The sequence below is a fragment of the Protomyctophum parallelum genome (genome assembly GCF_964188405.1).
Source record: "Protomyctophum parallelum genome assembly, chromosome: 16".
NCBI lineage: Eukaryota > Metazoa > Chordata > Actinopteri > Myctophiformes > Myctophidae > Protomyctophum > Protomyctophum parallelum.
Genome location: NC_139711.1, coordinates 12,526,247 through 12,539,466, shown reverse-complemented (window position 1 = coordinate 12,539,466; position 13,220 = coordinate 12,526,247). Strand labels below are relative to the sequence as shown.

Below are 13,220 nucleotides of genomic sequence, written 5' to 3'. Positions count from 1 at the left end.
ACAGCGCTCCGTGCCTGCTGTGCCGTTACGTACTGTAGGGATCCTAAGCACCATGCGGCCAAGGCTGCCGCCTTCGTGGGTGGGTCCTCGACGGCTAATTAGAAGACATCGCTGATGCTGTCGTCGGGCAGAAACCTCTCATCTCCATGTCCAAACCTTTTGTGGGTTTTTTCCCCCGTGAATTAATGTCCTACTCGATCATACTACAAACGCCACACAAAAGCATCAAAAGTAGAAGATATATACGGCGCGTTTCGAGCTTGTAGATCTGCTAATTTTCCAATTTTAATCCTGAATAGTAACCGTTTTGAATTTGCACATACAGTATGAGGTTTCCACTCGACAGAGACGACGCGCACGTTTATAACCGCAAAACACATGGTCCTGACGTCTTTAGGAGTGGAGGCTATAATGGAAGGGAGCGGGGCGAGGCCAGTGCGCGTCGGCGACGAAGACCTCAGAGGAAGAGGGAAACTGGTAATTTCCTCAGGCCTGGCCAACGCTGGCTTTTCCCATGAACCCCGTGTGACCCCGTGTGACAGCAGCGAGAGATATCACTGAACCGCCGAAACCCAACACTCACAGACGGGCCCAGAATATCGCAAACCCCCTACGGAGTTACGGACACGGCCGCATCCTCGAAACGAGAAGACCCATTTGCGCAGTATAATGGCAATGACGGCTCTCATTGAACTGATAAGTGTTCTAAATTATGCTTGTTCCTAAGCAACGTACTTAAGTGCCTTGTGTGCTCTATAATATCTGAGTATCTGCCACCGTGCACTGGGATGTTTTTTTGTTTTTTTGCCTTTAAAATGAAGTGGGGAGGGATCATCTTGCATAGGACCCACAGGCATCACAGAGAAATGTATTTCCACTATGCTACGCTGCAAGTGCTACTTCAATCATTTCCCGGTCTTTGCCACGGCACACGCAATTAAGCCTTAAATCAAATCAACTGCTGCACACACTCCAGTTCCACACCAGGGCGAGCCGCCTTAAAACTGGCACGGAGGTTAAATGTGCAAAAACATTTCACACCCTCAGCGTGAAATCACCTCATAACTCCCAAAACTTCAGCTGGAAATAATCCACGTTGCCTTGTTTTCTTTCACTCCCATATTTTGTGTGGAAAGTCATGTTCCTGTCAAATTACACGTTGATGGGATTTGCTCCCCATGTTGACCCTTCTCCGCTGGAAAATGTGTAGGAGTCCTAACCAATATGTTCCTCCTCTGCGTTGCTTTTGGACTTAATTATGTATGACACAGACAAATAACTTAATTTGCCTCCCAAGGACAAGTATGCACGCATCTGTGCAAGGCTGGTTCTATGCCAAGTTCAAGAACATCAAAGCTAGAGTGAAGCATCACTAATAGAATGTAATCACTGTCATTTCACTATGCTACAAAAAAATCACACTTGTGAAGTGTGTGTGAAGTGAGGGGCGCCCACTGTGGCTGCCACATTCATTGCAGATTCACTGCCACTATATACATTACGAGACATGAATGCAGTGTGTTATATTGTATAAAACCAAATCAGTCACAAAATGTATTTTTATTGGCATGTCTCACATCTAGACATGCCATGGACGAGATTTCACAGTACGATACAGTGCCGGTATTGGTAACCTATACCTCGGTATTCCACAGTATTAAAAAAATTAATAAAAAAAATAAAAAATAAAAGAGTGAGTGACTACCCCCACGTCCTTATAACCCCTTCTTTGTTCCCCAACCTGTACATATCTTAAAAAATCATTAACAGCTCTAAGGAATATTAATGACATAGTAAAATGTTGAAAATTAGTGGAATTCCCCTTTAAGTGTTGCCCTAAACAAACATTAAAAGTCCATAGACTTGTCTGGCATTCTATGTTTGTTAAAAGTGCTCTAAACAAACATTAAAAGTGCCATATGACGCAATTTCAACTCCTCGGTTATCTCCTCCCCTACATCTCCCTCCCAACGAACTTTTAAAGCGTTCTAAGATTCCGGGTGTAAACAACTAATTTCATCATAGATACATGAGATTGCACCCTTCAAAGTTGGTAATCTAGCTAAGAACACATGTCTATATCAGAGTCATCAGGAAAATTTGGGAACATGGGACATCACATGTTCTCTGAGCAAATCTGCGGACCTGTAAATACCTGAAAAAATGATGTTTGGGAAGTATATATGTTCGTCTGAGAGTTGCTGGAAGGATGCAAAAACATTGTCCATGTATAAATCCTTAAAAGTATGAATACCAAGACCTGGCCAGGTTGAAAAAGCACCATCTATACCAGAGAGGGATGAAAAACATGATTAACCGCAAATGGGGCATTATAGAAAATGAATGTAGCCCAAAATGGCACCTAAATTGGACCCACATTTTTTGAGAATAATATTTAGTGTACGGACTACGGAGCAGTAGAAGAGAGAATATGAGAGTATGTTAAAGCCTTCAATGACACCAGTCGAGCAGAGTTTGCCTCCGTGTACACTTTTTTATGTTTGTGAGAGCCAGCTGGCAGTTATTTTCCTAGACACTGAATTACAATGTATCTGCTACTTGGACTGAGTTGTGCTCACTTTGTCTCCACAAAAATCTGAAACAAAGTCTGCTGGGAGTGGGAAGATAGGAGTCAGTAAGACTGTTCACCTCTTATTCAGGGAATTAATCAAATATGGGCAGGGACATTTTCAGAAAACACATGCTTTGTTAATTATTGTACTGCAAAATTGCACTCTTAGGTATCAACTGCGTGTTAGGTATCACACAACATGTCATCTCCATCGTGCAGAGGGAGGAAACGGAGGCATTCAGACCTTATGGGATAATGCTAAATCCATGCCGCTTCCAAACGATAATCAATGTTGTTTTTGTAAAAACGCCAAAAGCCAAAAGCAAGTTGGTCAAATCCAGATTAGACCAACGAGAAACTGCTGCTACGGTGATTCAGATGATGATGGATCAAAAGATTATTATTACACATCATTATAATGACGCTCAATGACATAAAAACTCAAATAGCTATTCGGGGTCGGGGAAGATTTGGGGGGGGGGGGGGGGGGGGGGGGGGGAGTGTCATTTACAGAACTCTGCCGTCATAAAGACCCGGTGCGGGAAGTGTGTGTGTGTGTGTGTGTGTGTGTGTGTGTGTGCGTGCCCACCCGCGCACATCCGTATGTGCGTGCGCGTGTGGAGGTGTCAGAGAGCTAAAAGTCTGCCATGTGGTTTTCATTAACTATCTAACACCGAGTGGACACATATTTGGCTTTTTCCGTGGATTCCTGGCGGGGTTGAAAGACCTTATCTCTCCATTTTTGGGGGGTGGTGGTGCTACACAGAATTGAGCACCTAGCGGTGATCGACGCGCAGTCTTGTGTATAAGCAAACGTCCATCCGCCCCTGGGGTCTTTGCTATCCTACACCTGCGATGACTGAGGCTCCTCTCGTGGCCTCGCTATTTATTTGAACTGTATTGCATGGCGCTTCCCACGCGGAATAGCGGCATTCCACTCCGCTGCGAGCGGCTCCCCATGCTGATAGGGAAGATATCGTCGGTGTCGGCTGAGAAACCTTGAATCTCCATCATGTGACTTTTTTATGTTATGGAAATGAATGCCCTACTTGTCTTCATACAAGCAAAAGTACAGTATAGCAAAAGTAATAGCAGATCTACTGAGTTCACAACATCGCAAAGGCGTTGTGAGGCTTGTAGATCAGCCATTTCCGTCATTTAAAGTGGTTAAGTCTGTGGGTTCTTCAAATATGTAACCAATATAAAGTATTAACACAAGCTTGTGACTAAATGATAACTCGTAGAGCATGCCATGTACATTGATACTTATGAACTTATCGGTGTATAAAATATCTTTATAAAAAGAAAAGATGACTACACTACACTGGATCCATTAGAATGGGAACATAGGTTTCCCATGTCCTGCGAAGTAGGACTTCTTTTGGACATATGAGGTTTTCGCCCGACAGTGACCATAGTCAAGGACAGACGCTGTGGCTCAGTGTGAGAGCCCCTCTCTCCAAGGAGGCTAAGGTTTGAATCCTGAGATTCTGCAGCAGGGAAAAGAATAGGGGGCCTGTTGTTGGCTAAAACAACTCGACCTCTTATAGTGGATGACTACAATAATACCCAGAGAGTCCAGAGTCGGGTTTCAGAGATGATCTGATCAAGCAGAAATATGTGAACAGAAAACACGACAGGGCTAAAAAAGCAACATCTACACCAGTACAGTCACCACCACCATCACTGTTGTGGTAAAGCAACCTAGTACTTCACATTTTCTCAGCCTGTACACGTACACTCTGTGGTGAAGCTTATATAGCTCAGCATGAAACTAAATCAATTACCACAGTTATTATTGTGTAGTGCGAGTGACTTAAATGCTCAAGTAGTGTAGTTACTGTGCTTTCCATTTTTTTACATTTTATACTTCTACCCCACTACATCTCGGACACAATTTTTTACTTTTTTACTTTTAAGACTTGGCGATATAGATAGATAAATACAAAACGTACCTGAAGCACTTACGCCATATTGTATTACTTTAGCTATTTTAAAATACTATTGGAACAGCACCCATTCTGGGGTAGTGCTCAGCTCAGAAATACTATTGAAACAGCACCCATTCTGGGTAGTGCTCAGCTCAGCATAAAACTAAATCAATTACCATTAAAGTAAGCAGCAATGACCGGGCCCAATATGACCGGGGGAAATATTGACAAATTTGACTTAGAGAGCAGAGCTAAGTAACTGTAACAAAAGGTTAACATTGCTTATCTGAAATCCTCAGAGCTGAACGAACACCTCTCAGGGCAGCCGAAGTGGCATAAGACGAAGCAACCAGATGACCTCTCCCACTTTCACTCACTCCTTTCTGCCTTCTCCCTTTCACTATCCACTGCTAAATCCTCTTTCCACCACACCAAGATTCAATCCTGTACCTTTAACCCTTCTCCACTATCTCCTAACCCCTTAAACCCCCTCCCCCAACCCAACCTTCATGCCTCTCACCTGAGGCTTGTCACCTATAGCCTGGCTAATAAGCCAGATCGAATCAGTCGTTGGCAAAAAAGAATTGCCTGCCGGCGGTGTGATTTGAGTCTGGCTTATTAGCCAGGCTATGTCACCTATACTTTGAGAATGTTGATGATATCAGCAGCTCCTTTCCCATCTACCTGATAAAGAAGTGTCTGACTCACCCAATACTACTCTGTCTGTCTGTCCTTCTCTCCTCAGATGAGGTCCTAAAACTAGTGACCTCCACTAGACCTACCTCTTGACTCCATCCTTTCTCCAATCTTCCAGACCAGGGGTTTTCAACTGATTTTGACTCAGGGACCACCATTCTGACTAAGCGCAACCTGGGTACCAGCACTATTGTGTTAGGTGGGCTGACCACCCATTCCATTCACATCTCATGGATTATGTTTCTGAACTGCACTGTCAAATAGGCCTATATCTGGCTTTTGTTCAAACTGCTAATACATACAATATGTATATACAGTAGGTTTCTTGGAAAGGTTAGCTTTCATCCTTCCCCCCAAACCCTCACAACTAGGGTCCCACTGGGATCTGTAATTGGTCCCCTCCTTTTCCCCCTGCACACTAAATCTCTTAGGTGGTCATTGTTTATAGATAAATCACCACAGTGATTTATTTATCAACAATGACAATCTAGGGCAACCCTTGCATAGTGTATACTCATAGTTTCACTGTACAGATATTCTACTGTTAGACGGATGTTAGGCTCTAAGCTTGCTTATGATTCTGTTTCTATGTATTTGATGTCTTACCATGTGTGGTTCTTGCTTACTGTAAATCGCTCTGGATTAAGAGCATCTGCTAAATGCCTAAATTGTAAATTGTAATTGTAACGGAGTCCAGTGAGGTGACAAATGACTCTGGATAACAAACAGTTTTTAAAGGTTAATGGCAAAAGACAGAAACAATGAAATATCAACCAATCTGAATAGGGGTTGTGGCTATAAAGATCCAAGTTTTAGACATATGAGGTTTCCACCGGCAGAGACAATGTTCTGATTGGCATCATCTCTGCAGCCACCAGGACAGGCATGCATGCTTTTGGAACCCCGTTAAGAGAGAGCATGACAGGAAAATGGTTGTAAAATGTTTTGGGGTGAGAGCAGGAGCAGTGGCCCCCCAACCTTTTCTGGATCAGGGCCCACTTGAAAAATCTCCAAGTGTCCACTAATTAGCGTCAATGCTAGCTGGACCCTCGTTCTGGCTCTGACAGGCTGGCAGTGTGTGCAGGCTGGGTGGTGTGTGACGATCAAGTTGAAGTACTTCTATAGGTACGCAGACGGGCCCGGGAGAACCAATAATGAGACACAGTAGGCAGTATCACACTATTGGTTCACAACGTTTATTAGACAGACTATTTATAGTGCTGGATCATAGAAACGAGACAGTAAGATAAGAAGATGCACGACATAGGAACGTGGCATGATGATGTGCAAGGCTAGCCTTACTGTCTCACATACCAGGCGGACCTTATGGGTGCCACCTAACAGGATGCCTCACATATCTAGAAAGTACAATGCAGGCAGTGAAACATATCGCCATCAAGTAAAATGCAAGCTGTACTGTCACATATCAAGTACACTGTATCTTAAGTACAGTACACAGACTTACTTAGCATGAATCATAACACTAGCGAGCAAAAATGAGGCCATCCTTGCTCTAGAAAGCACCAATGTTACAATCGGGATCACCGGATAGTCAGAAAAGACCTCCGAACACCGCATGTTTTGTCAAAACCATGGAGAGCTCCGTAGATTTAGAGTTATTCAGCTTTTTAGTCCGCCTCTATACAAGAAGTGAATGGCACTGCGCATGTGCGAAACATTACCAAGGACATTACACACAGACGCCTGAGATGACTAGGAGGACATGTACTGAGGATGGAGCAGGACTGCATCAAAAAGGTGGCCTTAGGATGGACACCATCAGGCAAAAGAAAACCTGGGAGGCCCAAAACCACCTGGCGCACAACTGTGACGCAGGAGCTGGAACAGATGAACCTGTCCTGGGGAGAGGTACAACATGCTGCCAGCGATCGGATGAAATGGAGAGCGCTCATTGAAGCCTCATGTCCCATAGGGGACGAGGATAAGTAAGTAAGTAAGTAATGCACGAAACCGGCCTAGGATCGCTGAAGAAGCAAAAGATTAATAAAATAAAATAAATGAGCGATCCGGTTTGATATCAATAATAAAGATTATATGATGGAACGTTCCGCCAAAAGCGGTTGCCGGTTGGATTCTATATGGCGGAACGTTCCGTCATGAGCAGTTTTTGTGTTAAGTGGTCCGATGGGTGGGCCACGACATGAATGTTGAGTTAACTTTGATGATCAATCAATCCATCGACTGTTTGTTTTTTGTGTCAATTGCGAGGCCCACTTGCATATCCTCATGGCCCATCAGTGGGCCCTGGCCCACAGGTTGGACATCGCCGAGTTCTCTTTGGAGACACAAAGCTTGACATGACAATGGTTGCGAAATGTCTGGGGGTGAGAGGGCTGGAAGATCCATAACTGCTGCTGCTGTGTAAATGATATCCTGTCAGAGAAAATGACCATGACCTTTGAGCTGGCAGGTCTACAATCACCCTGTATTTCACTTATGTCCACCCTCCACTGAATACGATGAGACAGAAGCAGATCTACAATCACCCTGTATATCACTTACTGTGTCCACTCTCCACTGAATATGATGAGACAGAAGCAGATCTACAATCACCCTGTAGGGTGTAGGCCTATATCATTAATGTCCACCTACACTGAATAATGATGAGACTAGTGAAAGAAAATATTCGGCAGAAAATGGCTAAAAATGCATTTTCGGCCTATTCGGTTTCTGCCCGAATATATCACCGAATAGTGTATGCAATTAATGCATTCAAAAGGGCTGAATAAATGTTTTATGGACCCATAATAGTGATTATTATTTAAGTTACGTTTTGCCATAACCATTTATTTTGCCATAAATCTGGTAGCTTTAAGGTACGGCCATGACAGCAATCGTAGGAAAAAAGATGTATAATATTAATCATATTCGGATATTGGGTATTCGGTTTTCGGCCAACTGTTTCCTAAATTCGGTATTCGGTTTCGGCCAAGAATTTCCCTTTCGGTGCATCCCTAGATGAGACAGAAGCAGATCAACTATCACCCTGTTGTATTTCACTTATGTCCACAGTCCACCCTCCACTGAACATAACGAGACAGAGCATAATCAGCATATGATATCTACTATCACCCATTCACCCTGTATATCATCAATGTCCACCTCCAGGCTCCACTGAAGATCATTACAATTGCTGATCGTGATAACACTTATATCACCCACTGCGCTGAATATGATTTCTATTTGAGAACATTTAAAGGGACATTTCACTTTCAAACATGTGTGGGGTAATTATTTTCTACACCCCAGACGTCCACAGACGTCCTAGGAATGATCCCATGCAGGACGTCTGAAATTGGACGGGCACCCCACGTCGCTATTTTGGCACATAATGTGTTTTAAGTTGCTTGATTCAGTATGTAGATATTTGATATTCATTTGATCAGACACGCCCCCTTCCTATACAAACCCATTGTAACTCCAAACTCCAGTTTAAACCACGGTAGATTCAACAAATACACCTGTCCCTGGTTCTGGTGAGCGATATTGTCCTTCCCTTTAATTCGTGAGGGGCCGTGTTTTTGAACATGAACGTAGCCTAAAAAGCAAGGCCACCCTCACACATTAGAAGGCCAACATCAGTCACCAGAACCAAATGCGGGTGTTCTCGATTAATCATGGTTAAAATGGAGTTTGAAGTTACAATGGGTTTATATAGGAAGGTTTATAGTAGTCTAGTCTGATCAAATTAATATCAAATATCTAAATAGTGAATCATTCAAGCAAAAACTAAAGCGGAAGCCCTGGGGGCCAGTATAAGCTAAAGGAGCTGATGGTAGGTGTCAGCAATCCTCCCCCAGGTCGACAAGCGTGTGATCGGCTATTCTCGGCATAGTGGGGGAAAAAGAGGAGACCAAGTACAGAGCCAAAGTTTTACTAAGTGTTAAGGATTTAAGTGGCCCTAAGAAACCAAGCTAGAGTATGAATAGTTCAAATACAAAAAAAACATACAGTACAGCACAGCTCTAGGTGAAAGAGCAGTGAATTAGGTTGCCATATGTCAGATCCGCTGTACAATGTATCCCCTGTCTGCTGCCAACAGCTGTTCGGCTGCCATCACTAATGAATAGACTGTGACTCAAACTCTCATTTAGTCATTTAAACCACAAACAACGACACAGTCTAAATCTCCTTAGTGTCGTGTTTAACGACATGAACCCTTTAGCGTAGCTATTCTGGGCATGTCATAATAGGCGTTTATTCAGTGGGACATTTTGGCCCAACATTCGGCCACAGCAGCAGTACAAGCTCAAAACGTGTTGCGTTGCCGATGCATTGCAAGCTTGTGGGTCGGCTATTTTGGGGGCCAAGACATTTGGTGTAGAGGGAGAGAAGGAGGGGACAAGGCATGGAAACCTTGGACCGAGGATCCCCAGTCGGCTGACATACCTTTTTATCAATACAATTTAATTTTGTCCAATCTGTATGGTAGAGTATGTCAATATAACTCAATTGGGGTGGTTTTATTTTGCTTCCCTGCTTTTCTATTGAGATCATGTCAAAGGCCACGCCTCACCTATAGTCACAGGATCTGACCTGATGGTCAAGATTCAATGTATCCCCAGAGCAAGCAGGCCGGCTCTATTAGCTCAATGGTAAAAATGTCAGTGCTTCAAATCCGGGCTACAGGAAGAAAGTTACATAGTGCTGCGAAATGTATAGCCTATAAAGCTGCATAGATACGTTGCCCTGTAAAGCCAAAGTTCACTCAAAGAAGTTTTAAAGTAAGTTTATCAGTATATAAGTGATATTACACTAATTGATTATCTGTTCGTGAGGTAATTGTTTATCCCCCAAAATCGTGAAGGCTGATTTGACCTTTGGCTTTGAGACAAAAAAGTCCAATAATGTAGTTGGTTACTGCACTTTGATCTTGTAGGGCACCTCCTGACCTAGCTGATGCACCCCCCCCCCCCCCCCCCCAACTCTCAGTCTCGTTGCATTTGGCTGAAAATGATACATTTATTAATACGATTATGGCAAATAATCACAGACATGCAGCTGCTGTTTACTCCCGCAGCTGTTCTACATCTCCTTACAACAGTGTTTTGCCGGATTTTGGCATTTGTGTTAAATAACACCATAAAACCGGCATTACCCTTTTCATGTCACGCACTCCCTAGAGGGCGTTCGCGCATCACAAGGGGTGTACGCAACACAGTTTGGGAACCCCTGTTGTATGGCAACACAGTATACTTGCATCTCTGTCACGTGGAAACCTCATATGTCCAATACTTCATTGGACATAATTCAAATTCAAAAGTAACCGATCAACAAGCTCAAAACACGTCACTTCGCGCCACACTTCGGACTTGTAGTTTGGAACCTCTATCTATATCTACACTGCTACGCTGAATTGGAGTCTAGCTGGGTAGAGCCCGTCGACAAGTAGTGGATTAAACCCCTTTCGCAGTATTTATTTCAAAAAGTAAAGGTATCAGAACCAAGATACAGTTGATAAACTAAACATAGGCCCCTAACATTTTAACTGAGGTATCAAACAACCGCTTACAAAGCGTTTGTTTGTCAATGTCAGCCAGTACGATTTGTTTCCCCGGTTTTCCCAATGCAATCCTACGGAAGCAGTACTGCGCATTCCAACGGGAGGTGACATTTTTATTTAAGCCCGATTTAAGCGGTTGTTTGATGCCTTAGTTAAAATGTTAGGTGCCTATGTTAAGTTTATCAACTGTATCTTGGTTCAGATACCTTTACTTTTTGAAATAAATACTGCGAAAGAGGTATATAATTCACTACTTGTCGACAGGCTCGACCCATTTCTACCAGCGCAGGGATAGCTCTTCTCTGAACCTCATCTCGGAGCTAAAGAGTAGCAGCGTAGATATAGAGGTTCCAAACGGAGCTACTACTTTATTGTGATTCTTTTGTGTGTGTCCCCTTAACCCTTATCCCTAAACTTATTTGCCATTTTTTACTATTTTACAAAACCTTTTAAAATTGTTCAAATAGCTGATCTACAAGCTCACAACGTGGGGATAAGGGTAAGGGGGCAACATAGGGGTTTTCTGCCCGACAGCAACGATAATATTCACATTATTTAAGCAAAGGTTTCTGGTGTTCACTTGTTTCTGCCAGTGTTCACAGTGGCTCATGAGAGCCATTAGTCAACCAGAGGTCAAAAACATCTCAGCTCTCAGTCCAGATATTTGCCATTCCCCAACAACACCACAGCTCTCCTCCTTGCATGAATGGTAAATGGTGCATTTTTATAGCACCTTTATCCAAGGCGCTTTACAGAGATTGTGCATTACATTCACTCATTCACACACACACATTCACACACCAATGGCAGCAGAAACCATGCAAGGCGCACCAACCAGCACATCAGGGGTTCAGTGTCTTGCTCAAGGACACTTCGACACCAACTCTGGGGGAGAGTGGGTTTGAACTGGCGACCTTGCGGTTACCATCCGGCCACTCTACCTCTGAGCCACCACCACGTCCACTCTATCTTCATAAGATGACCTGGCTACTACAGTACTGTATTAAAACATCCCATGGGTTATGACTGTGTGTGGCTTCGGAGTTATTTTGTAACACCAATTAACCCCCCTAGTGCCTATCTGTGCCCTCTAGCGCCTAGGACAGTGGTTCTCAGACTTCAAGGACCTCCATAACTCATTGGGCGGGACCTTTATAATAAGGGTCCACTTAGAACCCCCTCAAGGAACCCTGACGGTCCCGGACCCTGGCCCTGGACCCGCTTTGAGAACCACTGATCTATAGGACCATCACTTCAAGGCCTGGGGCCAAGTCTGAATCAGACCATATAGGTTTCAACACTGGTCCATTATTAGACTGATATTAGTTTTGTTAAATGTCAACATCAGGAAATGTTTATGGGAACCTTAGAACAGTTTCAAATCACAATAGTAAAGCACAATATAAACTTTTGTTACTATATCTCAAACAAATAAATACGTTCAAGGAAATAAGTCATAAATAATAACATAGATCAAAAATAAAAAGGGATTACATTACATCACCCACCATTAATTAATAAAACTCGAATAAAAAAAAGAATGTGTGCACTATCAGGTTAATTCTGATCTAGCCTATTTGCTTCGTAAATGTCAGCCTACAGCAAAAAAGCTATAGGCCTAAATGAAATATAAAGTGATGTAGGCTATAATTTAATTTCACAATGCAACGTGCTGAATTTTGAATGGAAGGCAACAGCATGTCAAGCCATAAATAAAACAATAAACTCGTCCAGGTCGTCCTAAAAAAACTTTTCTTTGCGCTCCAAAGTAACTTTGAAGTGTAGCCTACGTGCTGTGTGCACTGTGCAGTGCGTCGTTCTACTCACCTGAGGCATAAGCAAATCCAATCCAAATCCGACAGATAAGCGTAAAATCTGTCTTCATTTCCAGTTATCTCCGGCCCTCCAAGTTTAAGCCGATGTTTGAATAGAAAATCGCTCGTTAAAAGTGAAAAGTAGTTAGGCAACAGTCCGTGGAAGAGGAGTGAACTCTCAGGTGAATCAACGGTCTCAGCGATGCGATGCCTCCATGCAGTCCTCCCCCTCTCTCTCTATCCCCCCCCTCCTCTCTCGTATCCCATCCCCCCCCCCCCCCCCCCTCTCTCTCTCTCTCTCTCTCCCTCTCTATCTCTCTCTCTCTCGCGGTCAACTCTGTACACAGAGGATGTGCAGCAGAAAAGCGCAAAAAGCGTGTTTTCCTGTCAAAGGGATGCATAAGGCTCCGAATGGGCATTACAACGATTTCCCTTTCCCTTGCCCGTGACTGGGACACGACACGACACGACACGCACACACCCACAATCACCTCCCGCCCTCACTAGTTCATAAAACACTCGGCTCCAGCTGAATTAGGTTGTGGGTGGGGGTCAGGGGGGGTGGCTGTCGGGGTCGACTAAAATCCATGACAAATTTCCTTCCTGGTGTAAAGATCTTATTTCGTTCATGACTACCTTCCACAGCTGTTGCTCGTCTTTGAAAACTGTCACATTCACCACAA

General features: G+C 43.6%; 1 protein-coding gene across 3 annotated transcripts in view; it reads right to left on the bottom strand.

The window, feature by feature from the left end:
- Positions 1–12,711, bottom strand: part of flt4 (fms related receptor tyrosine kinase 4) — a 141,593-nt gene extending 128,882 nt beyond the window's left edge. For all 3 annotated transcript variants that reach the window (XM_083785875.1, XM_083785877.1, XM_083785876.1), the window contains exon 1: positions 12,551–12,711. In XM_083785875.1, the coding sequence (XP_083642001.1) occupies positions 12,551–12,608 (58 nt within the window). In that variant the 5' untranslated portion in view covers positions 12,609–12,711. The remainder of the gene's footprint in view (positions 1–12,550) is intronic.
- Between the last annotated feature and the right edge of the window lie 509 nt (positions 12,712–13,220).